Source organism: Enhydra lutris, unplaced genomic scaffold (assembly GCF_002288905.1).
Source record: "Enhydra lutris kenyoni isolate GAN:26980312 unplaced genomic scaffold, ASM228890v2 scaffoldscaffold27, whole genome shotgun sequence".
In the NCBI taxonomy this organism is placed as follows: domain Eukaryota; kingdom Metazoa; phylum Chordata; class Mammalia; order Carnivora; family Mustelidae; genus Enhydra; species Enhydra lutris.
Window position 1 is genome coordinate 9,524,678 of NW_019154111.1, and position 15,777 is coordinate 9,540,454.

The 15,777-nt window shown below is 38.8% G+C and overlaps 1 protein-coding gene across 1 annotated transcript in view; it reads right to left on the bottom strand.

Annotated features, from left to right (window-relative positions):
• The window catches only part of LOC111151981 (exocyst complex component 4), a 722,606-nt gene that overhangs the window by 523,564 nt on the left and 183,265 nt on the right, over nucleotides 1–15,777 (bottom strand). The window contains exon 8 of the mRNA XM_022510235.1: nucleotides 3,788–3,933. Coding sequence (XP_022365943.1) covers nucleotides 3,788–3,933 — 146 coding nt within the window. The remainder of the gene's footprint in view (nucleotides 1–3,787; nucleotides 3,934–15,777) is intronic.

Consider the following 15,777-nt stretch of genomic DNA (forward strand, 5'->3'; position numbering starts at 1 on the left):
TAATGGGCTTCTCTCCAGTTCACGAGGTACCACAGAAATACTGGCTCCACAGGGCGGACATCTTGCTTCTTGAACTCCCCTGGTCAGAGAACTAGTACAGAAGGCATGCTAGCAACGCTGCTTCAGACACCAAACAAGGAAGGCATCAATGGTCTCTCCCTAAAAGTCCTCACAAGCAATATAATTTCTAAACGGTTTCTGACCTGCCACCTACCACATGAAATACTCTCCAAACTCTCAGGGACAAAGTATGTGTTCACCCCAGGAATCACTTCAGAGGTCAGCAACATGGACGACAGGCGCCTGATATCGAACAGGTTTCTTAAAGGCGAAAACAAGAACCCCAGAATAAAAAAAAAAAAAAGAAAAAGAAAAAAAAATCACAGTCTTAAGAGAAACAGCAGGAAAGGGCGGGGGGCGTGGGGGGAACAGGTGAACTGAAGACCGTAGCAACAGTGAACCTTTGATGTGTTAAGAAATTCCATTTCAGGCCTGTGATTTTTCAAAGTCAGAGGAACGGGCTGACAGGAAGAATCCTCCTGAGAAGAATTGCCGCTAAGTGGTAAACAGCAACATCACGGAAGAGCAACAGGGATAATGGCATAGGTTTCTGGCAACAGTAAAGGAACGCCACCACTTTCTTAATTACGCCTTTTTACCCCATTCTTTGACAAGGAAGATGAATATCAGTCTGAGGGAGACCCTTGGGTTTCTTGATCCTCTCCGCTGAACCCTGCCAAGAACTGAGAGGACCCTCGCAGCCAGAAGGAAGGCAGAGTGTGCAGTCCTTCAAAAGTGCCACCTGCCAGTCAAGTGCCGGAGAGAAGTCGCTGCCCTCCAGAGAGCATGCTGACAGCTATTGATCAAACATGGCAAGGGAAAAAGAAATGAACTCTTGAGCCAAGAATAGAGAGGCACACAGGCTAGAATGAGAACTTAAACACACTTAATTAACCTTGGCTAGGGGCAATTAAAGAGAGTAATAAAGTCCTTCACGGGTGTCATAAAAACAGATTGCAGCTCACCCAAATCTTAATCCTTTATGACCTGATGCATTTTTGCTACTCAGGAAACCCTCTGTATGTTTGCTACAACTCACAGATTGCTAAAATTTTACAGTAAAAGAGGCCCTAGAGATGATATGGTCTCACTTCCTTATTTTATAGCCAAAGGCACAGAGATCCACTACGACAGGAGACCCGCTCTAGTTTGCATGGCTCATTAATGGGAGAACCAAGACCAGAAGCAGGCAAATCTGTAAGAATGGTCTAGCTCGGTGTGGGTGATGAGTTTCTATTACTATGCAATAGTAGTGAATGTTTAACAATGACTTAAGTTCATTTATTTGGTTCCGATAATTTATATGTTTTGCAGTACCCCAACTTCAGGTTAGGCTAAATGTGGAAAAATGTATACGTGGCCTGAGGTTGAATGTTAAGGGTGATGGCTGAGAGCATGAAATCTAAACACCTTACAACCTGCTTTCTGCAGTACACCGAGATTTACCACAGGAAGAAAAAGAGAGAGAGAGGGAGCGAGAGAGAGAGAGAGAGAAGCACACCAGAGAGCAAGCAAGCAAACAAGCCAGAGAAGCAAAAGCCCAAGGATTAGGCAGCATCTCGGGCCGTCTTCGTTAACCACGTTTTCTCTTTCACTACCTTCCCTGTCTGCTGCCAGAGCCCCCATTCCATCCGGGCATTCGGCTTCTTTGCTCCCTCTTCCAACAGCTGAATGCTGAGGAAAGGCGGTTCCTCTCCAGCCCACAACTATCACCAGAACAGACCCCTGACTGTTTTAAGACAATCACTGTGATCTGCCAGGGACTGGTATAGGAATGGGCGTTAAGACCCGATCCCAAGACCTGAGAGAAACTTGCAGGGGGGTTTTGTCACTGGCAGAAAAGATGAATAAAGAGATAATTATTAATTTAAAAAAAAAAAGATCTGAAATGGTATAGCCATTTTGTAAGACATTTGGCAGTGTCTCACAAAGCTAAACATAATCTTACCATATGGTCCGGTAATCATTCTCTTAGCTAGTTCTCCACACAAACAGAAAACTCACATCTACACAAACACCTGCATGTTTATAGTGGCCTTCATCACAATGGCCAGAAATTGGAAGCCACCAAGGGGTCTTTCAACAGTTGAATGGGAAAAAACCAAGGTACATGCACACAATGGAATATTATTTAGCAATACAAAGAGATGAGCTATCAAGCCACGAAAGACCTTAAATGCATACTGCTAAGTGAAAGAAGCTCGTCTGAAAAGTCCACACACCGTATGATTCCAACTATAACACGTTCTGGAAAAGATAAACCACAGAGACAGTGATTATCAGGGGCTCAGGGGGGTGGGGAAAAGAGAGAGGAATGAGTGGAAAACAGGATGTTGAGGGCAGCGAAAGTATTCTGTATGATAACATGATGGTGCATATACGACAAGACATATTTTTCAAGACCCATAGAATGTACAACACAAAGAGTGAACTAGAAGGTAAACGATGCACTTTAGTTAATAATGGTCAATATCAATTCATCAGTTGTACCAAACGTACCAGACGAACGAATGCAAGATGTTAACATAAGTAGAAATTCTGAGGAAGGGGGACATTAAGAGAATTCTTTGTCTTGTCTACTTGATTTTTCTGTAAACTGAAAAGCAGTATTAAAAAACAGTCCACTAATTTCAAAAACAAAATTTGCAGAAGAATCACACCCTTTCCTTGGCTTCACCATTATACTGGAGTGGGACCAAAGGCATGAAATGAAAGGGTTGGGTCCTTGAGGATGATGCACTGTCGGATTCCAGACTCCTCTTCGTTCCTTCTTACCGCGTGAGGTAAGAACTTTCCAATGGGGGCCTGTGTTACCTGTGGACTAAAGCATTTTAAGTACTAGTGCATCTATGCTCTGAACAAAACGGTAAAACATAAAAAGAATGCACTCAATACACAGAATGCATTTTATTCCAATGCAGGCACACTCAATCTCCTCTCCTCTAGATCACAAGATGAACGCCCTGTTGAAACTTCCAGTAATGATTAAGAACTCTATGAATCTATGATATAAACAAATCTCAAAAGTTAATCAATAAAAGATACTCTAGCTTCAACTGTTCAAAAATAATGAATTCAAAACACAGAGATAATACTTCTGTAGTCACTTCATATGCTAAGATTTACAGGCACAACTGCTTAACCCGTTATCTCCCGACTTCTCAGAAGAACACATAGTCCGACCAAGACTTAAATCCTGCTTCTACCAATTGCTAGCTATGTGAATTTACGTAAGTTACTTAACCTCGCTTAGGTCTCAAGTTTTTGTGTGCAAAAAAAGGATTAAAAATAAGACCCCGACCCATAAGGTTGTAATGAGTAGATGAGACGATCCATGAAAAGGCTTCATGCTTTTGCTAGGACTTAGCCACTACTCCTGCTGCCGAAATCGGACATAATCTGAAAGCTGATGTATTCCATTTCATATAAAAGTCCCCAGAAACAACTGGCAAGTTTCATTTCCCTTCATTGTACATAAAACACCACAGAAATAAATTCCAAAATCTTTATTAAAAGTCCTAGACAGTCCACTAACCATATTTCAAAATAGCCATTTCCCCTTACAGAAAACAAAGGTATACAAAATAAAAAATATATTCACTTTCTATAAATTGCTTCAAATCAGCTTCCACTGGGTGAGGCACCAGCTGCCAAAACAGTAGAGAATCATCCCACTTGGATCAAACACTCCTGACGCCTGCTATCTTACCATCAGGGAGATACTTACTTAAAAAGAGAATTTTTTGGCCTTTGAGGTTTCTTCTTGGCAAAAAAGGCTGCAAAATCGCGTCCAGTGCTGGCATAACTTAGTTGAGCTGATGGTTCAGAGGCCGTACGAGTATTTTTCATATCCAAGTACTCAGTCAACAGCATCTGTGCAATCAGATAAACAGTTTAATGCACACGTTTATGACAGGCTACTAAGAAAAGCAATTTAAAATGATGAAAGCCTCATCCTTGACATTCAGAAGTATATTAACCTAGCTATTCATACTTCTAGTTGGAGATCTAAGGAATGATTCAGTATAGACAGAAAGTCATCTATTTGCCATCTACACCCAAAACTGAGAATAGGATGTTAGGCATTTGAACGTGGGGGTAAAGGGGAACATTTTTCTTGAGGTTCCGCTATGTGCCAGGTACTGTTCCAAGAGAGTTAACCAACATTTATAACCCTCATAACTGGGGCGCCTGGGTGGCTCAGTCATTAAGTGTTTGTCTTTGGCTCAGGTCATGGTCTCAGGGTCCTGGGATCGAGCCCTGCATCAGGCTCCCTGCTTCTTCCTCTCCCACTCCCCCTGCTTATATTCCCTCTTTCGCCATGTCTCTCTCTGTCAAATAAATAAATAAAATCTTAAAAAAAAAAACAAACTCATAACTGCCAATTGCAGCAATGTCAGCAGCAATGATGCAGTACTTACTGAGGGCTTACTATGTTGTAGGCAAGGGGCTAATTTGTACTTAAAGTACAACATTTGATTAAAGGAATTCTCAGATTACAGGTAAGGAAGTGGTTTAGGGATTGCAGCATGAACCCTGGGATCCTCACTCAGAAGACCACGTCACACTCCTCACTCTGTAGTGAAGGGGAATAAGTGACTCTGGTGACTCTAACAAACTCACTAAGAGGCACCACGAGCCACTGCAGGCTAAGGGGCGCTAGCCTACAAATGATTTCTAGGGCCACTGCTCATCTGGACAGCTTCAAAGCAAGAAAACCAACAGCTTTTTAAATCACAAGTGCCAATGGGTAATACTTATAAAATTGATCCCCTTTACAACCTCAAGGAGGGAGGGACTTGGGTTCAAATCAGTTGCTATATATTTTTTTTGTAATTTTATTTATTTACTTATTTTAGACAGAGAGTGTGTGCACATATGTGTGCAAGATGGGGTGGGAGGGGGAGAGGGAGAGAATCTCAAGCAGGCTGAGCTTAGAGCCTGACACAGGGCTTGATCTCATGACCCTGCAATCATGACCTAAGCCAGAATCAAAAGCCGGATGCTTAACCGACTGAGCCATCCAGGCACCCCAGCTGTTGTATTTCTAAGACAAGTATTCTAAAAAGTTCCCACTGTTGTGAAAGAAAGTAGCAGATCTGGAAGAGAGATCACCATGGTTCCTAAGACTATCTAACGTGGATTAAGTATATCAACTCATTTCTGTAATCACTTGCCTCATTTAAAATTTCAGGATAATCAAGTGTTACAGAAGATGTAAGTGGGTGCCTGGGTGGCTCAGTGGGTTAAGCCTCTGCCTTCAGCTCAGGTCATGATCTCAGGGTCCTGGAATCAAGTCCCCCCACATCGGGCTCTCTGCTTGGCAGGGAGCCTGCTTCCTCCTCTCTCTCTCTGCCCGCCTCTCTGCCTACTTGTGATTTCTCTCTGTCAAATAAATAAATAAAATCTTAAAAAAAACAAAAACAAAAACAAAGAAGATATAAGCAAGCAATTCTACCCATGACTGAAATAAAAGCTTTGCAGACTCAGGTTCCAGTAAGTGTTCCTTCTTGTTTGCAGGTGTATAGTCATTCATTTGCATATTCATTCAATAAAGCTTTGAGGACCATATTAAATGTTATCAGCAAAAGCATTTATGAACCACTCTGTGAGCATGATGCTGTCCCAAGTTTTAAAGCCAATTATGTCTGTTATGAGCACATACGTGTTACTAAATATTTATTAAGTATCAGATGTGTTCAGAAAATGACCCTAATTCGATCTTCCAATCTAGCAAGCCAGAGCTACTATCTATATTTTGGAGATGAAGAAACAGATTTAAAGGTTTGAGAGACTAGCCTATATCCATGTGTGGGTGCAGGAATTAATGGGAAATCTCTGAACCTTCCCCTCAATTTTGCTGTGAACCTATGTATGTGGTCTTAAGGAAAAAAATAAATAAAACTAGCCTAAGGTCTTATAATTAAGGAACAACAGACCAGGATTTCAACCCTGGTGCAGTTGACTCTGTAGCCTGGCTCATCCCCACGACACTCTCCTCTTACTGAAAGCATAAACTCTCCCAATGAGAATGGCTATGGGTGGCAGCAAATAGACTTATTCAAGTTTCTATACAAAGGAGATTTCACTGGGAAACTATAAAACATATTAAAAGATTGGTCAGTGTTTTTCTTAATATGTTTACGAGACTACCAGAATATTATTCAGCACAGTGATATAGTAATATACCGACAAATACCATCTCTGCTAATACGTCATCCAAACTGCCCAAGAGGCAAGGAGAATATTAAATTGGGTCTTGACTTCAGTAACGACTCAACTGAGGGACTTGATGACTTTGTAGATTTGGCACTCAATTACTTGGTAGATCTAGAGTTGATGCTAATAGTTTGTGGGAATTTGTGATCAAAAGAAGGCTAGTAAACCAGAACAGAATTTCAAATTGATAGGATCACAGAACGATGTCTATAAAGGCACTTGTTTTCATTCAAGTGTTGGTTTTAATACCAATCAGTGTGACAGAAATAGGTTTCTACCAAAGCATGAAGATACACTAAACCAGGAATTCTTCTGAGGTACTGCTTGTCCTAGAATTCAATGGTTGGCCTTGTACAATAAAATATTGATTGATCAGGGCCTACCTGAGGAGCATCGTTAAAACTCAGGTAATTCAACATCGCTGTTCTTTTTCTCCAAGTCAGTAAAGTCCTCCTAAATATCACCTCTTACTTTATTATCTAGTCTTATACACTGGATCCTCCCCTTCTTTCGACAAACACATACTATTTCTACCTTCTTAACCAAAAATCTTGCTTTGGTCCTCATTCTCTATGATCTTCTTTCCCTTCTGTCCTTAGGTTCCAAACGTACAAAGCAGCCTTCACATGTATTTCTGTTACCATGATACAGTTTAGGCCTGACTTCCCTCCCACGCTCTAGTCCCACCTCTGTGACAGCACACTTGATCTTTTCTCACGTTTCTCAGATAAAGTCAAGCCTAAATTCTGAGACCTAAATCCTTTTCCCATAAAATGGGTAATTCCTTCTGTCTTTTTTCTGTGAGGGATTTCTTGTTCTTACCAGCCTCTGGGTTTAAAACTTCAGAACGGTCCTTGGCCACTTTCCCTCACCTTGGTACCCGTGCAGGAGTTAGCACCCCGGGGCATCAGTCTTTCCCAACTATCTATTATTCTGTCCCCACTCATCCATTTGACAGCCATCAACTTCAACTCATGTTGTTTCTCTGTCTGCCCCTGGTCTCATCTTCCTCCAGTCCCTCCCATACACCACAAACAGAGTGGTTTTCCTAAAACCTGTTGCCAATGCCATCTTAAGGCTATTTTGTCATGTGCGCCAATTTGACCTTAGTATCTACTCCTGATCATATCTTAGTGTCCACGACATGAACCCAGCACTCAATCAGAATCAACTACTTACCTCTTCCCTGAACATTCATGCCTGGGCCCTCTCATTTTTGGAATGCCTGACCTAGGTTACCCTCTTTCCTCGATACCCTAACAAACCCATCCCCAAAACAATTCCAATGTTTTCTCTCCAATGACTCCTTCTCAAGCCACTTTAGGCAGCTATTCCCTTTTCTGAGCTCCTACAGTACCCATCTGATACACTGTTAAAGAAGTATTCATCAAAAACTATCTGATATGATGACTTAACATTTAAGGAAAAGACACCGACCACCCCAATTTTTACAGTTCTGTACTTTCATCAGAGCCATGAAACACACCAGAAAATGAAATATATATACAGTGAATCACTGAATTTTACAAAATGTGGTAAGAAGCCTTGATGTATATGTTTTCAATACACGCATTAGAAATATTCTCCAAAACAGAATGAGCCCTGTAAATAACCTTTCAGTTTAAAAATCTATAATACAAGTGAAATTAAAAAGGGATAGCTATGGGGCGCCTGGGTGGCTCAGTGGGTTAAAGCCTCTGCCTTCAGCTCAGGTCATGATCTCAGGGTCCTGGGATCGAGCCCCACATCGGGCTCTCTGCTCAGCAGTGAGCTTGCTTCCTCCTCTCTCCCTCTCTGCCTGCCTCCGGCCTAGTTGTGATCTCTGTCAAATAAATAAATAAAAACTTTTTAAAAAAGGGGGGGGATAGCTATGATTTTAATCAAAAGCTTTGCCATATTTGTTTCCTTCACTGTATTTGGTTCTTTTTCCTAATATCATTTACCACCAGCTGGAAAATACCGCATTAAAACAGGTAAAGTCTTATTTTGACACCAAATTGTAAAAAGTGTTTTTTTAATATCTCAAAGAACAAAAAGCTCCTTTTTCTAAGATGCTTGAAATTTGTCTGAATTAGGCAAAATTATCTACTACCAAGTCTTGACATAAATGTCAGACAGCTGGTATTAAAATACAACCGTGTAATTTCTTGGTGATTCCACATCGTTGTGAATAATGTACTCCATCTTCTAAATTGTACATAAACATTCTAAACCATTACCTATGGGTTCAAATCTCCATTTTTATGAGCAGAAATAAGCCACACACATTGTCTTTTGCCTAGGGAAAATCACCCAAGACTGGAATTCTGGGACATTATATGAGCTAGCAATCATATCTTATCCATAGAAAACCTAAAGAAGATTATCCCATGTTCTTGTTAACTCTAAATTCCTTCATATCTTTTCTCTTTTTAAGCACAGGTAATTGCTATAATGAGAGTCAAAGTTTATGAGTCTTTTAACTTCAAAGGTATTAATTTGTAGTACCAAAGACAAGAATTATGAAAACATGGCTGGAAAGCACCAGAATATCCATAGATCCCAGGGATATTACGATTCACTATATCTTTTGAATACCTGGTATGCTGAATGGTTCTGTGATAGAAGCCAAGAAATACAATGCTTTAAAGAAAATACAAACTGAGGTGGTCTGGTATCTCTTCTGCTGTAATATTTGATTAGCAGTTGCAAAGATGCTAGTCAGAAATCTCATGATGTATAAAGCAGAGCCAAGATTTTGAAATTTAGAACTTGCTTAGCATTGGTAACATCGTTCTAAATGAATCCCTCATTTACCATTCAACCTTCTTTATTTAAAATATTGCTTGTGGCTGCTTATGTCACACACCCAGAGTTTCCTAAAAATAAATATGGAATTTACCAGCTTACAGTGAACACATCTCCTGTCTTCAGCTTCTATGTTAATCTAAGTAGAAATATCCAGATCCCTCTAGGTAGTTAATATAGTAAATCCCTTTCACTAGCTTCCCAGCTTAGAAAATCCTTACCACATCTAAAAATTGTTCCCCAACTACACAGTGGACTCTGGTTGCCATGCTTGTAACCATGGGAACTTCACCCTCTCAGCCAGAGCCTACTCTACTGGGGAGACAGTCAACCCCCAGTTAGGCCATCAGGTTCTCTTTCCCAGGAATGGATTAGTGGGATACAGTCTCTGTTGGTCAATGGAGATGAAAAGATGTAAATTCTTAGGGCGACCTTCTCATACTGTGTGGATGAAAAACCAAAGAAAGCCAATCTGCAGAGAGGATAAAAGAATGAACTAGATGATGAGATAGAAATAGGAGATTTACAGGTTGCAACCTAAGTTTTCCATAATTTACAGGTCTCAAATCCAGTTGCTAATAACATCTTAAATTTTCTTCTCTCTGGTTCCACAATATATCCTTTTGGCCTTTATACATTTTCCTTATTTTTTTCTTATGATAGCTTGAATGGTTTTTTGTTTCTTCACCAAGACACCTATAGATAAACGACTACACACTAACATGTAGGTAGTGACATTTATATCACAGTTTTTGCACAACACTGATATCTCACGATAATAAGAGGAGCGGTTTAAACAGGTTTCAATCTGTGCACTAAGAAACCAATTCTCCTCACTACTAACTTCAAATGTTCCATGATTTTACAGCAAAGCCATACTGTACTGATCTACATGATGAATCTGAAAATTAGATTGCTAATGACTGGAGCAATAATAAGGTGAAAAGAAATAACTGTGCACTAAGACTACTTTTCTTGAGCAGTATCTTGAATGTACCTATATGAAATACTATAATTTTCATCTTACTTTTCAAATGCAGATGTCTAGGAGTTTCTGTTATAGGCACAGCAAAGTAGCTTCCTTTTGGACTAACCCTTATATCAATAATAATTATAAAAGCTAAAAAGATCAGACCAAAAAAATAATAGTAGTATTAATTTGAAGGCCATGGAGAGAAACCAAATTAGGCAGAAATTGGTAGCTTTGACTCTTGAAAGCACACTAGTTGAGGCCCTCTGGTTTCTTCCCAGAGGGAACTTCCTACTTCCCATGGAGCAAGGGCAGAACTCAAGCAGAAACTACAGTCTCAATGGATGGAGGAGACAAGGCTAGGTCCAGGGACACCAGGACATCCAGAATTTGAGAAGAGAAATCCAAAGAAGGGGGGGGGGGTAGCAAAATCAGCATAATATGTCCCTCAAACTATTTCTTTGATTCCAGAAAATATTAAAACAGAAACTGAAACAATAATTTTAAAAATTAGGGCCATTAAAATTACTAAAAACTATCAGATTTCCCCCATGTATGTTGTTAGTGAATGAAAGGTTAACGACAAAGAAAAAAAAAACAAAAAAATTCGGTTTTTTAATGTAGCATTTTCATTTCCCTGTTGTATAAGGACTAAAATATTCTGCAGTAAGGAAACTAAAAGAAAAATAAACAGTCATTTTGCAAATGGAATGGCTGCCTGCTTAATTATACTCATTATCAACAGCAATTGTGTAATTAAAACCACGATTAGTATGATCTTGTGAATAGTTCCTTGGTGTTTAAAGTAAAACAAACCAAAAAATTCAATGAGCACACATGTGTTTTCTGGTCCTGTACCAAATACCTGAATCAGGAAAAACCTAGATCATGTTTAGCTCCCTGCCAACCACAACAGATGTGTTCTTAACAAAGAAAACCCAGTAAATATTTTCCAAAAAAGAGTTCTCATTTTTTTAATTAAACATATTTAATACCTAAAATATGCAAAGTATTATGCTGGATATAAAAACAAGATTCAAAAATAAATCTTTCCTTAATATCAAAACAAATCAATTTTACTATATATGTCAAATTTTATAAGTGTTAAAATTTGTAAAGAGTTAAAAGCCAAATCAATCAATCAGTCCTTCCCCTCATATGCTTATCTAGTGACAGACACACACATGAATGACTATAATACAAGGGAAAGTGGTAAGCATCAAGACAAAGAAATTGCTATGAGCACTTATCAAAGGACAAAACTACTCCTAACTGGACAATGAAACAAGGTTTCAAGATCATGGCACACATAAAGACATAAGTAAAATCTTAAAACATGTAAAAGCCAAAAACCAAAATAGTAGAAGGAACAGAACATACCAAGAAATGGTGCTGGGGAAATTCAGAGTATCTTTAGCAGAGAGCAAATAGCTCAGGTAAGAACAAAATGAACAGCGAGAGATAGACCTGGAAAGTTGGTAAATGGACAAAGTTCTCAGGACCTTTAACACCAGGCTCAGGTACTGAAGCCAATACGAAAGTAGACGGCAATAAAAGGTTGTGAATAAGTCAGTAAGATGGTGATAAAAAATACTTTAAATAAATGAATCTAGCAGCATATGAAATAAAAGATTAGAAGGGAATGGGATTTGGGTAAAATGAGTGATTAAGTAAATGATGATTAAGGAAGTAGTTAACACATGAAGCAAAAACCTACCAAGATAAAGAAAAAAAAGAAAAAGAAAAAGAGAGGGGCTTCTGGACAGCGCAGTCAAGCATCCGACTCTTGTTTCAGCTCAGGTCATGAGATCAAGCCCGGGGTCAGGTTCTGAGCTGAGCAAGGAATCTGCTGAAGTTTCTCTCTCCCTCTCCCTGCACGTGCTCTCTCTCTCAAAATAAATAAATAAATCTAAGAAAGAAAAAAGAAAACAGAGAGAGAGAGAGAGAGAGAGAGAGAGAAAGGAAGAGAAAAGAAAAGGAAAGAAAAGAAAAAGAGGTTAACTAAAGTAGTGAGAATGGGATTGTACAATTAAGGATACCTTTGAGAGTCAATGCAGAGGGGGAAAAAAATGAACAAAATTTAACCAGTTATTCTGCAAAGGAAAGAGGAGGAGAAATAAAGAATAACCAAAAGATTGCTCATCTGAGGAAAGAAAACCCTGTGGTTCCATGAACAGTAACTAGGAACGCAGGAGTAATCTGCTTCGTATGGACAATAAATTTAGTTTGAAATATACTCCCTTGTGAAGCACATGAATATTCATATTCATGTCCCTCAAATGCATAATTGTGAAAGGGAAATAATGCTGATGAAATTTCCATGATTTATACATTAATTAACTTGCATTAGTACTATTAAGTATATTTCTATACAGTCTCCGAAGGACACTTTGAAGGACACATACCCTTGAACATCTGTAACGTGATTTTATCCCATAGTATTGCTTAAAACAGCTTTGTTGAGGTATAATATATGTACCATGAAATTCACCCATTGTAGTGTATGGCTTACTGATTTTTAAGTGACTGTATACAATGTAACCGCCATCTCAATCATTCTAGAACACTCCTGACACAGCAAAATTTCCCTTATGATGTTAGCAGCAGCTTTTCCATAGAGCCTTTCATCAGGTTTAGGAAGTTCCTTTCTAGTCCTTGTTTGCTAAAGGTTTTTGTTTTTTAATCATCATTGGGTGTCAAGTACTTTCCTGTGTCTACTGAAATGATTAAGTGGGTTTGACCCTTTACTCTTAATAACTATGTATTACACAGATTTTTTTTTATAAATCCCACTTAATCATGGTGCATTATACAGTTTTATGTTGATAGATCCAATCTACTCGTATTTTGTTCTAGAATTTTGCATCTATGTTTATGAGGGATATTGTTCCATACTCTTCTGTTATCTTTCCCTTTTTTATCAGGCTGCTACTTGCCTCATAGGATGTGCTGGAAAATGCTCTTTCATTTCTCTGTTTTCTAAACAAGTTTGCAAAGGATTGGTATTATTTCTTCTTTAAATGTTTGATAGTACACCAGTGTGGCTTCTCTACCTGGAGGACTCTGGTTTTTCTTTTATTTCCCACACCCCCTCACCCATTTGCTCAGCCCCCTACTCTCCTCCCCTCTGGAACCATTGGTTTGATCTCTGTACCTATGGGTGTTTCTGTTTTTTGTTTGTTTTTAGGAAAATTTTTAATTACTAATTTGTCAGAGGTAATTCAGATTTTCTACTTCTTTTTTTTTTTAAGATTTTTATTTATTTATTTGACAGACAGAGATCACAAGTAGGCAGAGAGGCAGGTAGAGAGAGAGAGGAGGAAGCAGGCTCCCTGCTGAGCAGAGAGCCGAATGTGGGGCTCGATCCCAGCACTCTGGGACATGACCTGAGCCGAAGGCAGAGGCTTTAACCCACTGAGCCACCCAGGCGCCCCTGGATTTTCTACTTCTTGAATCAATTTTGCTATTTTGCTATTTTGTGCCTTTCTAAGATTCCTCCACTTCTTTTAATTGCCTATTGGTTGGCATAAAGTTGTTTATAATATTCCTGTATAAGCTTTTTAAATTTGTTTAAGGTGTGTGGTAATGTCTCTTCTTTCATTCCTGATTTTGATACCTTTTAATTGATCAATCTAGCTAAAGATCTATCAGTTTTGATCTTTTCAAAGAATCCGCTTTTGGTTTCATTACTTTTTTTCAATTGTTCTTCTGAGTTTTACTTCACTGATTTTTACTTTTGTCTTTATCATTTCCTATTTCTGCTTGCTTTGGATTCTTTTTCTTCTTTCTTCCAGTTCTTAGGGTGCAAAGAGACATGGTTGATTGTAGGTCTTTTTCCTTTCGCTCATGGTGTATTTAGAAGTTAGTTGCTTTACTTCCAAATGTTTAAGAAGATTCGAACTTTCCACCTGTTGTTTAATTCTGTTGTGGCTAGAGAACAGACTTATTCCATGATCTAGTGTACACTCGAGTATGTCACTGTGCAATAGGTTCTGTTCCAACAGTGTGGGGTAGAGCGTACCTTATCCATCAGTTTCACTCAAGATGCTTAACCCTGTTGTTCAAGTCTTATGTTTTCTGTCTAGCTGTTCTATCAATTATTGAAAAAAATAGTATGGAAATCTCTAACTTTAGCCACTGAATTTTCCACTCCTTTCCATTTTGTCAGTTTTTCCTCCATGTATTTTGGACCCTATAATATTTTGATGGTTATTTTTAACTCATTCAGAAAAAAACAGAAGACAAAAGAAACCGTGCCAGGGTAGGACACAGAAGTGGTCTCAACACCCCAAGGCACATTTCTATTTCAATACATTCTCTGCCCACTTCATTCAAACATATTTTAAAGTTCATTCTACCTATTTCTCTCACTTTCTCCCTTTTCCTCAAACTTGACTACCAAGCTCCATGACTTTCTAAACACCATTACAAAGTAAAACTTCAGCAACTGGTTCAGCTTTACTCTGTACGAAGACTAAGATGTCTCCTCACACTATGTTAATGATCCCTTTTAATATCACAGGGCCTTTCTCAGTCTCATCGATTGCATATCAACAATGTCTCCTCTATTTAACATTCTTGCTCCTTTGGAAATACTCCGTCTCCATGGTCTCCAACTTTGAATCCCTCTCTCTGACCACAATATCCTATTTTCTCCCAACTAATACACACCTTTCCCTTCTCAGTTTGGGCTCAGACTTGGGAAAGACTGATCTGCATATTAGAATCACCCTGAAAACCACTTTAAAAATAAAGATTAATGTGCCCCACGTTAGAAACACAAAATGAGAGGGTGATATGGAAATGTGGGAAATGTGTGCTTGAAAAGGGCTCTACAACTCAACTAGCTGTATGACCTTCATCCAGTTAAGCCTTGTTTCCCTCATCTGTGAAATAAGGGTAACAGAGTCTACTCCCTAGAATTAATATGAGAATAAAAGAAAAAATATATAAAATGCTTAACACATAACAGTCTGTTATTATCTCTGGGAATGAGGCTCAGAAAATCTGCTATGGTTTTTTTTTTAATGCATCCCAAGAGCCATGTAACAAAGATATTATCTCCCTGTGCCTTAGAACTTTGGTTTTCTCAACTGTAAAACAGAAGGAATGATATCACCTGCCCCAAGGAACTAGCATCAGGAGTGAGTGAGTTAATGCTATCAATTACTTAGAACATTGCTTGGAGCACAGCAATGTTTATTTATTTATAAATAAACTTTATTTATATAAAATATGAAATTTTATTTAAAAAGTATATAAATATACTTTATTCATTAAGTAAATAAAATTATCTCTACATCCTCATCATCTTCCCACTGTTTTTCCTCTTCTCTTCCTTCTTTCCTCTTCCCTTTCTCTCTCTAATAAAACCTCAATGGCTAAGTCTAGGTTTCTGGTAATACTTATTCTCCAGACTTCTGGTACACTTTCACTTCAGTGAATCTGACTACCACGTTGTCCAATCTAATTGTTTGCATGCTGAATATCCTTACTCTTTGTTCTTGTTTTCTTCCATTCCAGTTACATCTGCATCTCAGATCACTCCCAGGTCTCCCTCTACCAGCATACTTTCTCTCAAGTTCTACAGATGCACTCCCATTGTCTGCAAGAGCGTCTGCCTGGTTTCCACACCCTTATCACAATAAGGAGATGAAAACAGCAAAGACATGAACAGAGTGCCCAGGCATAGGGTCAACAAACAGCCTGAGCAGACACACTCTTTATCATCACCATTCTTC